Consider the following 19,615-nt stretch of genomic DNA (forward strand, 5'->3'; position numbering starts at 1 on the left):
TTTTTGTTCTGTATCTATGGACCGACCCAGTCGTTCAGTCTTTTGTTCTGTATCTATGGACGCGACCCAGTCGTTCAGTCTTTTTGTTCTGTATCTATGGACCCGACCCAGTCGTTCAGTCTTTTTGTTCTGTTTCTATGGACGCGACCCAGTCGTTCAGTCTTTTTGTTCTGTATCTATGGACGCGACCCAGTTGTTCAGTCTTTTTGTTCTGTATCTACAGACGCGACCCAGTCGTTCAGTCTTTTTGTTCTGTATCTATGGACGCGACCCAGTCGTTCAGTCTTTTTGTTCTGTATCTATGGACCCGACCCAGTCGTTCAGCCTTTTTGTTCTGTATCTATGGACCCGACCCAGTCGTTCAGTCTTTTTGTTCTGTATCTATGGACGCGACCCAGTCGTTCAGTCTTTTTGTTCTGTATCTATGGACCCGACCCAGTCGTTCAGTCTTTTTGTTCTGTATCTATGGACCCGACCCAGTCGTTCAGCCTTTTTGTTCTGTATCTATGGACCCGACCCAGTCGTTCAGTCTTTTTGTTCTGTATCTATGGACGCGACCCAGTCGTTCAGTCTTTTTGTTCTGTATCTATGGACCCGACCCAGTCGTTCAGTCTTTTTGTTCTGTATCTATGGACGCGACCCAGTCGTTCAGTCTTTTTGTTCTGTATCTATGGACCCGACCCAGTCGTTCAGTCTTTTTGTTCTGTATCTATGGACGCGACCCAGTCGTTCAGCCAGTCTTTTTGTTCTGTATCTATGGACCCGACCCAGTCGTTCAGTCTTTTTGTTCTGTATCTATGGACGCGACCCAGTCGTTCAGTCTTTTTGTTCTGTATCTATGGACCCGACCCAGTCGTTCAGTCCTTTTGTTCTGTATCTATGGACGCGACCCAGACGTTCAGTCTTTTTGTTCTGTATCTATGGACCCGACCCAGTCGTTAAGTCTTTTTGTTCTGTATCTATGGACGCGACCCAGTCGTTCAGTCTTTTTGTTCTGTATCTATGGACGCGACCCAGTCGTTCAGTCTTTTTGTTCTGTATCTATGGACCCGACCCAGTCGTTCAGTCCTTTTGTTCTGTATCTATGGACGCGACCCAGTCGTTCAGTCTTTTTGTTCTGTATCTATGGACCCGACCCAGTCGTTCAGTCTTTTTTTTGTTCTGTATCTATGGACCCGACCCAGTCGTTCAGTCTTTTTGTTCTGTATCTATGGACCCGACCCAGTCGTTCAGTCCTTTTGTTCTGTATCTATGGACCCGACCCAGTCGTTCAGTCTTTTTGTTCTGTATCTATGGACCCGACCCAGTCGTTCAGTCTTTTTGTTCTGTATCTATGGACGCGACCCAGTCGTTCAGTCTTTTTGTTCTGTATCTATGGACCCGACCCAGTCGTTCAGTCTTTTTGTTCTGTATCTATGGACGCGACCCAGTCGTTCAGTCTTTTTGTTCTGTATCTATGGACCCGACCCAGTCGTTCAGTCTTTTTTTTGTTCTGTATCTATGGACGCGACCCAGTCGTTCAGCCTTTTTGTTCTGTATCTATGGACCCGACCCAGTCGTTCAGTCTTTTTGTTCTGTATCTATGGACGCGACCCAGTCGTTCAGTCTTTTTGTTCTGTATCTATGGACCCGACCCAGTCGTTCAGTCCTTTTGTTCTGTATCTATGGACGCGACCCAGACGTTCAGTCTTTTTGTTCTGTATCTATGGACCCGACCCAGTCGTTCAGTCTTTTTGTTCTGTATCTATGGACCCGACCCAGTCGTTCAGTCTTTTTGTTCTGTATCTATGGACGCGACCCAGTCGTTCAGTCTTTTTGTTCTGTATCTATGGACCCGACCCAGTCGTTCAGTCCTTTTGTTCTGTATCTATGGACGCGACCCAGTCGTTCAGTCTTTTTGTTCTGTATCTATGGACCCGACCCAGTTGTTCAGTCTTTTTGTTCTGTATCTATGGACCCGACCTAGTCGTTCAGTCAGTTTTTGTTCTGTATCTATGGACGCGACCCAGTCGTTCAGTCTTTTTGTTCTGTATCTATGGACCCGACCCAGTTGTTCAGTCTTTTTGTTCTGTATCTATGGACCCGACCTAGTCGTTCAGTCTTTTTGTTCTGTATCTATGGACGCGACCCAGTCGTTCAGTCTTTTTGTTCTGTATCTATGGACGCGACCCAGTCGTTCAGTCTTTTTCTTCTGTATCTATGGACCCGACCCAGTTGTTCAGTCTTTTTGTTCTGTATCTATGGACCCGACCTAGTCGTTCAGTCTTTTTGTTCTGTATCTATGGACGCGACCCAGTCGTTCAGTCTTTTTGTTCTGTATCTATGGACCCGACCCAGTTGTTCAGTCTTTTTGTTCTGTATCTATGGACCCGACCTAGTCGTTCAGTCTTTTTGTTCTATATCTATGGACGCGACCCAGTCGTTCAGTCTTTTTGTTCTGTATCTATGGACGCGACCCAGTCGTTCAGTCTTTTTCTTCTGTATCTATGGACCCGACCCAGTTGTTCAGTCTTTTTGTTCTGTATCTATGGACCCGACCTAGTCGTTCAGTCTTTTTGTTCTGTATCTATGGACGCGACCCAGTCGTTCAGTCTTTTTGTTCTGTATCTATGGACGTGACCCAGTCGTTCAGTCTTTTTGTTCTGTATCTATGGACCCGACCCAGTCGTTCAGTCTTTTTGTTCTGTATCTATGGACGTGACCCAGTCGTTCAGTCTTTTTGTTCTGTATCTATGGACCCGACCCAGTCGTTCAGTCTTTTTGTTCTGTATCTATGGACCCGACCCAGTCGTTCAGTCTTTTTGTTCTGTATCTATGGACCCGACCCAGTCGTTCAGTCTTTTTGTTCTGTATCTATGGACGCGACCCAGTTGTTCTAAATGCAGCCAGAATAACAGCAAAGTAGCCGCATTTGTATTTGTTTAAGCTGCTTTCTAGTGACGTTTATTTGGATACAACCATAACAATGAGCTAATGAGGCTCGATTTCACCTGGCATTGAGAATGTGCTCAGTCGTCAGGACACCGTTGTTCAGAGGAGCTAGCCAACAACACAACTAACACAATCACTTCAAACTGAAGCTGGAAAGACTGCAAACTAGCTGCACTTTGTTTTGTTTGACCTTTTCTAAATTGGCATTTCTTTGTATATATCTATAACAATGATGCCAGCTGATTCATGACTTTGACTAGCTGAGAAATGTTGCCTGCCTCTCTGTCTCATTCCGACTCCCAACACGTTCATTACTATGGGACAGATGGAGATCAAATTTGAATTTTGAAACAATGTTGCAAATGTCAGAGAGACAGACAGCAAGGTTTATACAAATCTCAGCTGTTGAAAACTAAATATTAGTCTAAAAGAAATGTGCGATAATGCATTTTATAGTGGAGATCATGTTTATAAAGGGCCTTGCTGGGCAGAGGAGACAGTGGATTGCGCAGTCAGATGGAACAGAGTAAATAGGCATTGTAACGTCATTGATTTAGCCGGTGGTAACTTGTGGAATAGACCACGGCTGGAATGCAGCTTTAACCAATCAGCATTCAGGAATAGACCCACCTGTTGTATAAAGAAACTTAATAACTAGTCTTAACTGCTCTCCCCAACAAAAAGTCAAGCACAAGAGGCCTATTATTACCTTCTGCCTGACTTGTGCCTGAACGAGCTGCTCTCCTACAGGCGCCTGAGCAGCGAAGGCAGTGAGCTCAGCCTCGACATTCTCCAGCCAGGAGCTGAGGTCTTCGTGTGTGTGCTGAAGCTTGGAGGCCAGGGTCAGGGCCTGGTTCAGGGTCTGAGACACGTTACCACTCATGGAGTTGATCTCAGCGTATCTCGTCTTTATCCCGTCCAACTTGCCTTGGATGACAACCACCTCATCACCTATTAAAGATCAAAGAAGAAGCATTAATTCTGATTCGTAATAATATGAACTAGGTGTAGTAATAGACATTTAGTCTCACCTGTTGTTTGTTTCAGCAGTTCCAATCCATTAGAAATGGCTTGATCAACATTCTGCTTCCTCAACTCAATGTCTTCATGTAGGGCCTGGACAAGACACAAAACCTTACCACCAACTCATCTGACGCAATCAGCATTGGGAACCAAGAAGGAATGGGAGTTTTCCACAAAAACTATACAAAATTAACTGAACTGAAAGTAACAAAATAGCTTGGTGTAAATTAAAATAACTTCAAAACGCTGTAAATGGTTAAAGAATGAGTGAATGTTGGGCCTGAGGAGCAGTGTGAGGGTAGTACTACCAGCTGTTCTGCACACTGCTTTTCCAGCACATCCGTCTTGTAGTCTTTGACGGCCACTTCGCTCAGCCTAGTGTGTACTTCGTTGAGCCAGTTCATGAGGGCCACCTCGTCTTCTCCAAAGAGCTGGGCGTTGGCCAGAGCCTGCTGCAGCATCTCAGCCTTCCTCCTACAACGCTCCTGCAGCTCTACATAACTAGCCTGGCTGGAGTCCAGCTTAGACTGCACCAGCTCCTTATCGTCCACTGAGCTGACTAGCTTCAGCATCTGACCCAGGTTGACGGCCTGAACCAGGTCTTTACAGTGACCCGTTATCTCCTCCTCTAATACCTGACCACATCACAGCCACGCATGGAACACACCAGAGGGATAAACAAAAAACACACAAACAAACACAACGTGGGGGGGGGGGGGGGGGGTGAATACTGAACCCATAAAAAACTCAAAATGTATGATGCCAATCATGATAGAAACGACAATACATGAGAAACTGTAAACAAGGGAATGGGCAACTGATAAGTAACATCAGTGACTGAAACATGAGTTATCGTACCTTGTGCTGGGAGATCTGCTCTTCCAGCTTGGAGGTCTGTGTGCCAATAGGTTCAGCCTTGGCCAAGTGTTTCTCTGTGGCAGAGAGCCAATCAGACAGCGGCTCCAGTGTCTCATGGAACTGCTGAGCCACAACCAGAATGCTCTTCAGCTGTTTGTGCCTAAAATTACCCAGCATGCCAAGAGAGAACAGAAGAAGAGGGACAGGTAGTGATGAGACAGGTTCACTCCCCTCAACTAAAGTCTGGCCTGGATGCCAAGATACTGGGTGCCAAGGTACTGGTCTCCTCAAAGACCTCTCTCTATCTCCAGATAACGCAATTGAAGTATTATACCTAACAACTGTCATTTAGGGATGGTGAGTCGATTAATTCTGTCTTCAGGGCACTTATCCAGAATGCAACACCTTTGTCTGTATTGTCCAAAATTGAATCTCCTCTTCAATAATCTTTTAAATGTCAAACACGTTACTTAAATTAATCTCTCAGGGAAGTTTGACAAAATAGTGTTAGAAAATATGGGTATAAGATTTCAGGTGGTTGTGTAGACAGACCTGTTCTCAGCCTTCTTCAGCAGAGCGTCCCACCTCTGCCCCAGGCACTCAATCTCCTTCCCCACCTTCTCCTTGTCCACGGACTCTGCTCCCAGCTCCGCAACCTTCCCTCCCTCCTTCTTAATCAGCTCCACTGTGGGTCTGCGGTCATCCAGCAGCCTCTGGAGGAGCTGTCCAGGACAAACAAAGTCGAAGAAGTTACAAGGCCCATTCAACATGCTTCAAGGACAATTACCGCTTTCAGGGAAACCCGTAAATGCAAAGGCCTTGCATACATTCAACAGAAGCTTAAGGATAACCCTTAATAATGCTCCACAATGGATGCCAATAAAAAAGATTAATGGCTAAATCATTAAAGCCTACATGGATTCTCTGAATGGGTTTGAATGTAGCAGCTACTGCTGTTTGTTCATCAGTTATCTATTGGCTTACGATCTGCTCCTGGATCTGTGCCTTGACAACTTTGAACTCAGCAGACGGAGGTTTCTGATTGGACACCAGGTCCTCTGTGTCCGTCAGCCAGCTGAGTAGGGACTCCAGGGCATCCTGGAATCTCCCACAATGCAACAGGGCCTCGTGCAGCTGCACTGACCGCTCAGCAATCTATGGAAGACCATATAAATATAGGCATGACAGATATTATGATATAGGAGGTAATTATTATGGTCAAGTAAAAGTAATGTTCAGAAGCTATCAATCATATTGCATAACATTGAGCAAGAATACAAGGGAGTATTATTTGTGAACTAAAGTTTGACCTCTTTCACCTAGGTAAAAAGCAATAAAGACCAGAGTGTGAAGTAGAGGAATAAGTCAAAGACGAGCTAACCTTTTTGTTGAGAGTGTTCCATCGTGTGTTGACATCCTCCAGGTCATGTTCAAGGCCCTTGGTGCTGGTGCCTTTGTCAGCGTTCTGGATCAAGCCTTGGCCCAGCCAGTTAATGTCTTGCAACTGGCTCTGCAGTGGATCAACCTCTTTCTGGAATACCTGTGGACAGAGATAATACAGTTGAAATAATGAGATAATATGACAATAAAAGCTGTATTACCAGACGCAGAACAATTTAGAGCGGATGAGAGATCATGTTTTATCTCAATAAGACAGGTGATGTCAGAGGTTTATAAGGGTAAGCCAAAACAATATATGTTTGATGTTGCTTTTAAAACAATATTCCGACCCTACGTTTTAAGAGCGCTCTCAGGAATGCATTAGTTGCTTTCAGGGTTATCTGGTCGTTATCCAAATTGGACTGATTTAAGTCCTTGATTCATGCCATACATTTGCATTTTAAAATTTCCACTGTAGAAGATAAGAGATTCCATTATTTTACCAAATCCAGCAATTGACAGGATATTTAAAGCATTTCAGATATCTCTGTTTGCCTATACTACTTCTCTCTGAGACAACCTCGGAGAGTGGAACGTTTATTGAAACGCATTGGTTATTTGTGAGCCAACAAAGACAAGTCATACTGGATTATCAGCTCGGCACTTTGATTGTCCACAATCAACAATAATGTTGAGAAAATGCAGCTGAGTATTCAATATTTTTTTGACAGTCCCTGAAGACTGATTGTATACACAGGCTGATGACTTAGGCCACATACTGGCATAACAACAACCTATTTCTGACTGGTCAGCACTGCAGCTTCTAGAACGGAATGCAGGGAAATCAGTTGGTGCACAGCTGTGTAGGAACACACCAGACAGACACACAGCGCAGGCTGACTGACTGACTAAACTCAATTCAGACCTAATGTAATCTGATAAACAAGGAACGCCCAGAGCCAACCCAGAGCCAGCACAGAGCCAACCCAGAGCCAGCCCAACACTAATAAAAAGTGCCATATCTATCAAACAAAATGTGTATTTATTTGGCCCAGTTGAAGATAGAAACAGGAGGAGACTATTTTTGGGTACCTGGGGGGAGGCGAAACCCATGAGGTCCATTTTGGGAAATGCGGCTATAGCAGTTAACAGGCTGTCGATCTCATCGTCCCTTATTTCTTGATACGCCCGTGGCTCACTGCCATTGGCCAAGCAAGCCTCCCTTTCCACTGACAACAGGAAGTCCTCCAGGTCCTCCATGCTGTATTTCCGTGGTTCAATAGCTCCGTGGTGTTGCAAGTCAAACGGTTTAACACCCATATTCTGCCTACACTCTGACCGCAGCCCAGAACTCACATAGGGCTCTGGCTGTGTGACGACCACACTGACTAACTCACAGTCTGACTGATAGGACACGTCCTCTTGCAGCTCGGCGGTGGGGAGCTCATCATAGCTTGCTAGCGTCCTATAGACTCCATTTTGGATCCTACTGGCTGACCTCAAGGACTGTCTCCTGCCAGTCGAGTCCCTACTGTTTGATCTTGAGGAGCGCCTGCCTGTGGAGTCCCTGTATTCTCCATTAGTGATGGTCAAATCTGTTTCACTCAGGTCTGTCACACAGGTGTCATTCCCCTCCTGGGACTCCCGTACAGGGTAGTTTCTCTGTCCTGGGTGGTACAGTGTCCTGGGTATGTTGTCCCTGACAGGGGAGAAGGGGAACTCCTCCTGCCCTGAGCTGAGGGAGCGGCCTGGCTTCAGCTCCCCAGACATGTGCATGGCTTCAGAGGAGGAGAGGCTCCTGGTGCCTGGTTTCCTGGAGGCCCGGTTCGAGTGGCGCTCCCTCTCTGCGGTCGGGCTGCACAGGCCCGAGTCCTCCTCTGAAGTCAGGGAGTTGGTGACACTCCGTCCCCTCCTGCCACGGGCCAGACCATGGCTCAACCTATCCACTCCGTCTGAACACATGGTGCCACCGCGACTGGCGTACTCCCCTTCGTTAGTGGGGGCGAATGTCTTCCAGGAGCACCGGTGGTGCGGGTGCTCCTTCTTCTTCTCCCCTCCCTGCCCCAGATGAGGCTTAGAGAGCACTGTCCCCGCTCCCCTGATGACGTCACCGTTGAGTTTCAGCCCATCAAAGACGGCACACTCCATCCTGGATACGTCACGGCTGCGGAGCTCAAATGCGCTGGAGGAGGTGAGGACTCCGTTGCCACACAGGCTGCTCATGTCCAGGATGCGCTGTGTGTAGGGTGGGGTACCACTGAAGTGCCTGGAAGCCAGGCTGCCCTTTGAGCCACAGTCAATCTGCTCGTTGAGGCGGACGGTGTCGTAGATGGATCTCTGGGGAACGTAGCAGTCATCAATGTTTAGGTCCTCCTCCTCCCCTTTGCCCACACAGGAGGGGTTCTGGCGGAGGCAGTCTGGTCTGCTAAGAGGTTTCCCCATCTTAAATCCAACTGCACTAAAATAATACCCAAAATGTACTAATGTGGTTTCATTGCAATTATTTGCTGCAAAAGCAACAAGCCCCCCAGAAATAATGAAAGTACATATTCTATACACACAGACCTAACACAGACCTCCCAATCATGATAATTCAATCAGCTAAAATAATGGACCTCAATAACACTAGAGACACATATCACCCTTAGTCAGAATGGACCTCAATAACACAAGAGACACATATCACCCTCAGTCAGAATGGACCTCAATAACACTAGAGACACATATCACCCTCAGTCAGAATGGACCTCAATAACACAAGAGACACATATCACCCTCAGTCAGAATGGACCTCAATAACACTAGAGACACATATCACCCTCAGTCAGAATGGACCTCAATAACACTAGAGACACATATCACCCTCAGTCAGAATGTGCACAGGCTGTGCAATCGGTATCTGGAACAACACAGAACCAGTCTGTCCATTGAGTCACCTGTCCTCAAAGAATTCCCTACTTGGTGCTGTTCTCCCCATTGTCAAAACATCATTATAATTGTTCTTTGCCCGTCCGTCCTTTGCTCCACTGTAAACATCCCTTAAAAGTGTTCCTTTTCTCCCTCAAATATCTCTGGTATCCATGTAGGCTGAGGGAGAGCTTCAGTGCAAAGTGGCATATCCTGATATAAATCCACAGGGCTCTATGAAAACAAAGGGCGATCTGAGAGGAGAGCCGGTGCCCTGCATCTCTGGTGGTTCGCCCTACAATGACAGACACCCTCCTGGCTGCAGGCCCCGCCCCCGCTCTCTCATTATTCAGGCAACATCTGCCACTGAGGGCTGCTCCGGCACATGTTGATTGGTCAGACACTTGACCCTTTTTTTCTCTTTGAATTCTCCCCTTCTGGCTCCACAGTCCATATGACTTAACTTCTTAGTCATCTTCTGTGTCCTGGCACCATCTCTCTCTCTCTCCCTCTCTCTCTCTCTCTCTATCTCCTAAGGAAGAAAAAAATAAAACACCAGACCAGCAGGCAGCTGCAGCTCCCACTTTGATGACATCACTGGTGACATCACCGCAGTGCTGAAATAGATCTCAATGTTTTTATTTTTTTCTCTGTTCTCTCTCCGTTGTTTTCCTGTGGATGGTTGCTGTGGACCCTGCAGATATTCTTAATTACTCTGGAATGCTAAGGGAGGCACAGGTCCCAGGTAATTTAACACCCACAGCTCTGCCAAGCCCATGTCATGGTCTGGCTTTTTTATGACGAGTGACCCGGTTCGGGTGAGAGAAGAAAGGGGGAATGAGAGAGAGAGAGATAATGAGAGGAATTCATTTTGTGTTTATTGCACTGTGTGCCGCACAGAAGGCTGATAACAGACAGAGAGGCGTTGAACCGTCCTCACTCCTTCCACCACCAGCCCTCTCCGTGGTTGAGAGGAGAAAGAACGGGGGAACGGAAGGCTGCTGAAGATTAATAAGCGGTTAAAGAGATCTGTGGGGTTTAAAGAAAGGATATTCAGCAGCTGAATCCCACATACTTTTGACATAATCAAGACATTGAATTAAGAGAGTGTTCCTCTCTTTGCCCTTCCTCTTTCCAGGGACCAACGCTGTTTCAGTTCTCCATACCCACACTCACTGGTTTGTCATATCCAATGGGATTTTAGTAAACTGGGATATTGATCTAAGAATGAGATTTAGGACAAATGGGTCATAATAAGATTTTAAAAATGTATACTATGACAGCGACTTCTCTCTACAAAAAATGCCCATTCCAACCGACATAGGATAGACATCAACCAATCCAAATGACTTGCATATATCCCTCGAAACATGTAGAGAGCACTTACACAGAACTCTTACTATATTCACAAGGACAGGCTACCCAGACCAAAGGTTGCAGAAGGGCCACATTTTTTTGAGACATGAAATACAGTGCCTTGCGAAAGTATTCGGCCCCCTTGAACTTTGCGACCTTTTGCCACATTTCAGACATCAAACATAAAGATATAAAACTGTATTTTTTTGTGAAGAATCAACAACAAGTGGGACACAATCATGAAGTGGAACGACATTTATTGGATATTTCAAACTTTTTTAACAAATCAAAAACTGAAAAATTGGGCGTGCAAAATTATTCAGCCCCTTTAAGTTAATACTTTGTAGCGCCACCTTTTGCTGCGATTACAGCTGTAAGTCGCTTGGGGTATGTCTCTATCAGTTTTGCACATCGAGAGACTGAATTTTTTTCCCATTCCTCCTTGCAAAACAGCTCGAGCTCGGTGAGGTTGGATGGAGAGCATTTGTGAACAGCAGTTTTCAGTACTTTCCACAGATTCTCGATTGGATTCAGGTCTGGACTTTGACTTGGCCATTCTAACACCTGGATATGTTTATTTTTGAACCAGATTTTGCTTTATGTTTTGGATCATTGTCTTGTTGGAAGACAAATCTCCGTCCCAGTCTCAGGTCTTTTGCAGACTCCATTAGGTTTTCTTCCAGAATGGTCCTGTATTTGGCTCCATCCATCTTCCCATCAATTTTAACCATCTTCCTGAAGAAAAGCAGGCCCAAACCATGATGCTGCCACCACCATGTTTGACAGTGGGTATGGTGTGTTCAGGGTGATGAGCTGTGTAGCTTTTACGCCAAACATAATGTTTTGCATTGTTGCCAAAAAGTTCAATTTTGGTTTCATCTGACCAGAGCACCTTCTTCCACATGTTTGGTGTGTCTCCCAGGTGGCTTGTGGCAAACTTTAAACAACACTTTTTATGGATATCTTTAAGAAATGGCTTTCTTCTTGCCACTCTTCCATAAAGGCCAGATTTGTGCAATATACGACTGATTGTTGTCCTATGGACAGAGTCTCCCGCCTCAGCTGTAGATCTCTGCAGTTCATCCAGAGTGATCATGGGCCTCTTGGCTGCATCTCTGATCAGTCTTCTCCTTGTATGAGCTGAAAGTTTAGAGGGACGGCCAGGTCTTGGTAGATTTGCAGTGGTCTGATACTCCTTCCATTTCAATATTATCGCTTGCACAGTGCTCCTTGGGATGTTTAAAGCTTGGGAAGTCTTTTTGTATCCAAATCCGGCTTTAAACTTCTTCACAACAGTATCTCGGACCTGCCTGGTGTGTTCCTTGTTCTTCATGATGCTCTCTGCGCTTTTAACGGACCTCTGAGACTATCACAGTGCAGGTGCATTTATACGGAGACTTGATTACACACAGGTAGATTGTATTTATCATCATTAGTCATTTAGGTCAACATTGGATCATTCAGAGATCCTCACTGAACTTCTGGAGAGAGTTTGCTGCACTGAAAGTAAAGGGGCTGAATAATTTTGCACGCCCAATTTTTCAGTTTGTGATTTGTTAAAAAAGTTTGAAATATCCAATAAATGTCATTCCACTTCATGATTGTGTCCCACTTGTTGTTGATTCTTCACAAAAAATACAGTTTTATATCTTTATGTTTGAAGCCTGAAATGTGGCAAAAGGTCGCAAAGTTCAAGGGGGCCGAATACTTTCGCAAGGCACTGTATCTCTTTCAACGGAGCTGCTCATCAGTCACACCAACGGGTGTGAATGAAACGAAAACCATTATCAAGGACTAGACAAATCATTTAATGAGACAAATTCAAAAGCTTATTTTGTTTGTGTATAAGAGTAACTAAAAAACACAGAAATAAATGAATCTCTCCAATGTCTTAGGTGAATCACAATCGAAACACACAACGGAAAAATGTAATGTGTCACCATAAAAAGTGCCCTGCCGTCCCAGAAAAACAATGTGTAGCTAATCAACTCAGATCCTTCTGGGACATTTCACGTTCCACCTTGGAGAGAGTGTATCATGGCTGGGGTAAGTGAGTAAGCTCGGCTACAGGATGAGGTCTCCCAACGGGCCTTTCCCCAACGGGCCTTTCCCCTCATCACCTTCAGTGAGAGGAATAGCTATGATTCAGGAGGTTGACATTCCTTTTAGGTTCACAGGAGACACTGATGTTATGTCTGAGTAGAAGCAGTAAAAAGAGGCCCTCACACGTCTCCCATCTCCCCAACCCCCAGCAGGTTTTGTCAGCTGAGCTGAGCTCACACTAACTATCATGAAGGCCTACATACACCAATCGTCCCCAGCAAACCTTCCAGATCTCCTGAACAACCATAAGAGTGAAACCATGGACTCGGGAGCCCTGACCTAAAATCAGTTCACTGACAGTATTGCTACCTTTTTATGTTTATGTCATTCACAACAGCTGTCAATGAAACCCCACAATACACCAAGTACCAGATCTACAAAGACACAGAGCAGGATTATTATAGACTACATGAAACCTCTATTCACATGGCAGACATCAAATTCTGTTCCGGTCTCGGTCTAGTCTGTGTCCACAGGTTTCCGAGCTTCAAACCGGTTTTAAGAAATACCTTGTGCTGTAATGGAATTAACTAGGGGTCTTTTGTGATTCCTTATTCTCAGGGATCTTTTTTCTCAGAGAGACGAGCTCGTGGCATGAATGAGTACAGCGTTGATTTTCCACTAGCAGCTGACGTGTCTGTGTGCAAGCCTACCCAACGAGACAGAGAGCGGACAATGAAAGGGTGAGAGGGTGAGAACAACCAGCATGGAACACGTTGCTCAGCAACAGCTGGTAGTATTTCATATTATGGAATGGTTCATGGTTACCAGTCAAACCCTCTTAACTAGCACAAATATACATTATTTAAATTCCAGCTACCATTCAGACCATTAAATTACAGGTCTACTAGACCTATAATTTGATATGACATTTATTTATGTAAAGGCTGATGTTTGTGAATGTACAACATTAAATGAATTCCTTAGCTGTGTGTAATGCTGTACTATGAAGCATGTAATACAATGTTTTGTTATGACACGTTCAGCCCATGAACAACCATTCAAATTGTCCCAGTCTGAATATAGGTTAATCCCCCTCCAACTCTCACGGCATTTACAGGCTTTTAGAGCACTTTCTTTCCAGCTATAAGTCTTGGTAAATGAGTATCCCTGTTTTACTCATCACTGATATTTCAACAAAATATAATATTATGACACAATGATGGTTGGTGTTTTATTTACATTCCCTCTCATCTCTCGTGTTAAAATAAAGTGTTTTATAAAATAATTGTTGTTTAATTATATACAGAGCCTACTGTAAATGATTGTTTTTATACATCCAAGCTACATGGTGTAAATTGAAGAGAAACTTGACTGAGGAGAGAAAAACTGTAAATACAAAAAGAAAAACAGTGTTGAATGAGTACAATCTCCTCGTAGCGGTTCATGTGTTCGTTGGAGAAGGAGTCTGTGGAGGTCTGTGTGTGTACGGGAATGAAGTTTCCACTGCATGAATATAGTTTCTGGCTACTGTTCTGGCTCCCTTTCCATCTCCGTAGAACCAAGACAACCCTACTGGATATTGTTGATGTTAACAGCAGTGGTATGATATACGGTAATCAAGTCAAATCAAATTCGATTGGTCACATACACATGGTTAGCAGATGTTAATGCAAGTGTAGCGAAATGGCACCTCAAGATGTTCCACAACCAGAAATTCAACAAGGGGAAAGTTCAGGGAAGTAGACACAGAAACGTAAAGCCCTGTGTAGTGTTAAATTCAACAAGGGGAAAGTTCAGGGAAGTATTCTTAAAGGGGAGGAGAAGGAAAGGGAGGGGGGATTAGGAGTCAGTTACCCTGAGCCACTGCAACATACAACATCCCACTGGTCCCAAGCTGGCCCCTGGGTCGCCTGTCACCCACCCACCACAATGGCTGCTGGGCCAGTCAGAGCTCTTTTGTCTGGACCAGATGCTCAGCGACATACTGAGGGATCCACAGACGGAGGGTCACGCACAAGGCCACCAGGCCCAACAGAAACCTAGAGAGCCCCTGCTGTTTAACTTCCAATACCACTGGTCCCGTGTGGCTCAGTTGGTAGAGCATGGCACTTACAATGCCAGGGTTGTTGGTTCGATTCCCACGCGGGACCAGTATAAACAAATCTGAAATCTCACTATTGTAAGTCGCTCTGGATAAGAGCATCTGCTTACTGACTCAAATGTAAGATGGGTTAACGCAACATCCCCAAAATAATTTACTGCATGAAGAAAGTCACAGGGATTTATTTCCAGAGAGAACAACAGAAGCATAGGGTGACCACTGTATGGGAGGGTTCAGATACACCAAGAGCGTTTGATGGCCAAGAGTACTTAGGAAGTGTGCACCAATGTTACATGTTGAATAGAGTGAAACATGTCATCAGTCACATGTCTACAGTGGGTGGTCCCTAAAACACAGCGTGCTGAAACGATCGACAGACGAATGCTAGATCCACATTTTCTGCGAGCCTTGAAATGGTCAAATGGTGTAATGGTTTTCTAATGCACTTTGTTTATTGATGTGTTGTGTCATTACTGTTTACCTGCTTTTAAAGTACTTGGATTTAATGTGGTACCTATTTTACTCCAAGTGTTACAAGAGGCTGTCAGACACTACGTAATGATATGTGTTATTAATGGTTATTTTAGGGCAGTGCTGTATGTAAGGATGATATCTCTCTGGCAGGTTTATGTCATCCAGTTGAGTGGTGGGGCTGGTGAAAGTGATCCCGCTAGAGTACAATAGTATAGCATGTGATGTAATAACATGATACTATAATGTATCCAATGTGTGAGACATGAAATGAAAATTCATGGACATTCTTTTCCATCATTAAAAACCAAGAGGATTCACCATGTGTTGGCAACCAAGACTGATAATACAGTAAATGCCTAGGAATTACATTTACTTGGCATCTTACCTTGAAAGCTTCCAGCTGTTGGTTGATGACATCAGTCTCCATGCCAACTGACCCTTGACCTTCCTCCTTCAGCTCAGCCCCATCCAGTTTGTTGGTGAACTGCTGTAGCTTGGAGTAAAGCTCGTCCAGACGGGTGAGTCTGCTCCCCACCTCTTCCCCTCTCCCTTTAGCTCTGTCCATCAGCTTGCCACACTGCTTACTCAGACCATCCAGGTCTCTCTTCAGCCCCAGCAGGTCTGGGGAAGCCTCAGTCTCCAGCATCTTCTTACAGCTGTCCCCTCCCCGAGCCGTGTCGGCCATCAGCTCCTGCAGTTTCTCCACAAAGCCCTTGATACCACTCTGCTGCTCCTTAAGGGTGATCAGGTCACGGCCCACAGAAGCCATGCTGTCAAGCTCGTCATCTAGGTCTGCGAAACGGGTGAACATCTCGCGGATGTTGGTCTGGAACTGCCCGATGCCCTGCAGCTTGCCCTCCAAGGTGGAGCAGGTCTCCCCTACATCCTTGCTGAGGGAGCCGTGCTCTTTCTCCAGGCTGTCGGCCTGCAGTAGGAGGTCGGTCACCCCATCTGCCTCGGGGACATCAGCCACCAGGCCCTGGGCAAGGCTCTTCAGGTGCTCAACCTGGGTGTTGACTCCATCCAGGCTCTTCTGCTGGGCCTTCATGTTGGTCAGGTTCTTGTTGCTGTAGGCCTGGACCCCCAGTGATGTGTGGGCATCTAGCTGCTTCTTAGCCCCTGCCAGCTGGCCCTTGGCCTCATTGTGGGTGTCGTTGAACTCTTTCAGCCTCTGTGAGATCTTCTCCAGAGACTCTCTCTTGTTCTGGACCCCCTCCGTGACCCGGTCCACGCTCTGCCCGATGGCCGCCTTCTCCTCCCTGACGGCCTCCGTGTCTGCGTTGGCCACCTCCAGGAGGCTGTCAGCTGCAGTGTTCAGCTGCTCCACCAGGCCTCTGTGTTTGTCCACATCCTTCTGGATGGCCTTCAGCTGGGAGATGGAGCTCTCCACCTCCGCTGGGTCCACGCTGAGCCTGACGCTGCCCTCCCTGACTTCACACTCCTGGACCCAGGACTGGAGCTTCTCAGCGTGCTCATGATACTTCTGGGCCCTCTGCAGCGCCCCCTGGAGCTTATCCTGGCACTCAGCCGAGCTCTTCTTCACATCGTCCCAGTTGGAGCGCAGTGTAGCCAGCTGGCCCTGCATCGCCACCTTCTCTGCCCCGTCAGTGTTCTGGAGGAGGGTCTCTCCCTCCCTGACAATGGTGCTGTATGGTTCCTCGTGTTCACTGAGGGCCTTCTGCAGGGCACTCTGTTCTTTCAGGCTCTGCCGAAGGGTCTCCACCTGGGCCGAGATAGCCTGGGGTTTAGACTGCTCCTGGAGCTTCCCGTTCATCCACCCCTGGAAGTCTTTGGAGGCCTGGTGGAACTGCTGGGAGCTTGCGAATGCGGAGTTCAGTTGCTGGATCCGCTTCCCTAAAGAAGAGCATGTACATGAATGTGATTTAGAGGCAGAGGAACAAAGCATACATTTATAATTCAGAATGGCAATGCCTCCCACATCATGAAATTCCTTCAATGGCAGTCAAATTTTCAGACATTAAACCACAGCTTTATAGCCTAAAGCTTCTCATTAAAGAGAAAGAACATATCATATAATAAAATTCAGGCAAATGAAATCAAAGCCCAACCTGCTTTGTCCTCCAACTGTTTGAAAGGCTTGTTGACCCCCTCCAGCTGCCTGTCTAGGCCTGCTTTCAGGTAGTCCTCCGTGACCAGGGCAGAAAGCTCAGAGCAGAGGGTCTCAGCCTCTTTTAGCCTCTTCCTCTCCTCCCTCAGCTGGCCAGAGATGGTGTTAGCCTCCTCCAGCTGCTTCTTCACCACGTCAGGCTGACTGCTAAGGGCCTGCTGGCTGTTGAGCCGGGTCTCCAGTGAGGCGGCGCTTTGGCTCAGGCTCATCAGCAGATCCTGGAACTGGCTTGACTTCCCCACGGCCTGGTCGATGAGGCCGGCTCTCTGGCCCAGCTGCCCAGTCAGGCCCTGCCATTTCTGGGTGACGGCGGCCAGTTGATCCTTCACCACCTTCCCACCAGAGGAGGGGTCTTGCTTGCCTGATGTGCTCAGGATAGCAGCAGCAGCCTCGTGAAGCTGGTCAAACTGTGGCTTACGGCTGTCAAACTCGTTCAGGAGGATCTAGAGGGGAAAGTCAACATGAAATGAATAAAGAGCAAGGCTGGTGTTTAATACTGAACATAATGTGCAAAATGGTCTTAATAGATTTTGATTCATTCTGGCACACCTTAACATTTGGCCAGCAGACAAAAAATCTTTAACAATTAGCTTACGTCTGAAGTAAGGGACATTGACATTAAACTGTGCGTGGTGGTTATAATTTCAAAGGTAACTAATATGCCCCATAGTGAAGTACCTGGACTTGCTGCTTCTGTGTGTTGAGCATGTTGGGGTCCATGGAGAGTGGCCCCAGGACACTGAGCATCATATCCTTCTCTGAGAGCCACTGGCGGAGCTGCGGCTCAGTGGTCTGGAACATGTCCAGGTTCCTGTTGGACTCCTCCAGACGCTGCTTCCTGTCCTCCACCGACCCGCTCACATCCGCCCAGGCAGTATCTGAAGAACAAACATCGCTCAGCACAAAACACCCCTGCAACTTGAACTTTGCACAGCCCCTACAGATTAGGGTTTAGCTGTAGGAGTGTGCCAAGTCTGTAGGTGAGGGGGAGGCCAGGTATACTGACAAGGGGGAGCGGATGTGTGGACTGGACTGACACTAGGCAAAGCGCTCTGCATTGATGCAGTAGATATTAACCATATGGAAACAGATAGATGGGATGGTGCATACTGCATACCAGAGGAGGCTGGTAGGAGGAGCTATAGGAGGACAGGCTCAATGTAATGGCTGGAAAGGAATAAATGGAACAATATCAAACACATCAAACATATGGAACCCACATGTTTAACTCCCTTCCATAATTCCATTCCAGCCGCCATTACAATGAGCCCATCCTCCTATAGCTCCCCCCACCAGCCTCCTCTGCTGCATACCTATCTGTGACAGCATCTGCTTCCATTTTGCTGCTTCAGGAGAGTCTGGGTGTTTCTCAATCAGATGGAGAAGCTTCTCTCTCAGCTTCTGGAGCTGCTCGTGCTTTTGTTTCATGTCTTCCTCAAAGGCCTGAGAAAAAGAGAGATATATCGCTTGACTAAAACCATCATATATTTGACCTATTGGCTCAGGCACTCTGAGATGCAGACTAGAGACAAGAGGCGCCTGCCTGAAACATTCGCTTCCCACAGAGCATTTTGCATACCATGAATAAAATGTGGTATTTTATATGATACCGCTGGATGGATGGATTAAATCTCTACTGCAATAAAACGTAATGACAACAAGTAGTACACTGTAGAAAGTTTCTATGCAGACCAGGCCTTGGCTGAATCTACCTTCTGTTGCTCCAGTTGTGTTTTCATGGTGTCTTTCTCTGTGGACGCAGAGTTCCAGGATGCTGCTGTCTTCTTCATATCCTGCAGCCATGTTATCATGGTGTCTGTCTCCTTCTGGGCCTCTGTCACCTCCTGCACCAGGACAGACAGCTCTGTAGCCCGGCCCTTCAGCACTTCTCCCAGACTCTTGTGGCCCTCGTTGATATACGACATGTTTTGCTGTACCACCATCAGCTCTGTGTGTGGTTAGAGGTTAGAGTGTTAGACACTAAACAGGTTGCCTTTCATAACAACAATAACTTGGACAAGGCATTGCTGTAAGTAGTTACAACCCTACTGGAAATGTATACACATCAAAAATGTGTTGGTGAATGTATTGTGTTATATTGTTTTGCAGTGTGATCTAAATACAGATGGTTTGAAATGACTTTTTATATTATTGGAGGTATATAGAAAACGTATTGAACTTGTGTTCTTAAAACACTGAAATGCAAAAAGAACATTAAAAACGTGACATTTCCAGTAGGGAGAACCAACGATAAGTACAGTATCCTTCCCAGCTCTGTGGAGGATTTCTAAACGTCCTTAATATCAAGCCAAGACCTCAAACAGATAATTTCAACCTAACAAGCCATTAAATGTACCTTTGTGATTATGAGTTGATATGTTGTTATGATAATGTACAGGTCTGGAACACTG

The 19,615-nt window shown here is 46.1% G+C and overlaps 1 protein-coding gene and 1 non-coding gene across 2 annotated transcripts in view; one reads left to right on the top strand and one right to left on the bottom strand.

Annotated features, from left to right (window-relative positions):
- LOC135523470 (dystonin-like) overlaps positions 1 to 19,615 on the bottom strand; it is a 210,139-nt gene that overhangs the window by 37,328 nt on the left and 153,196 nt on the right. Inside the window, exons 56-67 of the mRNA XM_064950162.1 lie at positions 18,917 to 19,152; positions 18,518 to 18,647; positions 17,883 to 18,082; positions 17,146 to 17,647; positions 15,462 to 16,930; positions 6,194 to 6,352; positions 5,797 to 5,967; positions 5,365 to 5,534; positions 4,813 to 4,972; positions 4,263 to 4,589; positions 3,963 to 4,047; positions 3,641 to 3,882 (exon numbers count right to left, since the gene is read on the bottom strand). Coding sequence (XP_064806234.1) covers positions 3,641 to 3,882; positions 3,963 to 4,047; positions 4,263 to 4,589; positions 4,813 to 4,972; positions 5,365 to 5,534; positions 5,797 to 5,967; positions 6,194 to 6,352; positions 15,462 to 16,930; positions 17,146 to 17,647; positions 17,883 to 18,082; positions 18,518 to 18,647; positions 18,917 to 19,152 — 3,851 coding nt within the window. The remainder of the gene's footprint in view (positions 1 to 3,640; positions 3,883 to 3,962; positions 4,048 to 4,262; positions 4,590 to 4,812; positions 4,973 to 5,364; positions 5,535 to 5,796; positions 5,968 to 6,193; positions 6,353 to 15,461; positions 16,931 to 17,145; positions 17,648 to 17,882; positions 18,083 to 18,517; positions 18,648 to 18,916; positions 19,153 to 19,615) is intronic.
- Positions 14,577 to 14,652, top strand: trnav-uac (transfer RNA valine (anticodon UAC)). The gene has a single exon. It is a non-coding gene; the product is annotated as a tRNA-Val (tRNA).

Source organism: Oncorhynchus masou, chromosome 31 (assembly GCF_036934945.1).
Source record: "Oncorhynchus masou masou isolate Uvic2021 chromosome 31, UVic_Omas_1.1, whole genome shotgun sequence".
Taxonomy (NCBI): Eukaryota; Metazoa; Chordata; class Actinopteri; order Salmoniformes; family Salmonidae; genus Oncorhynchus; species Oncorhynchus masou.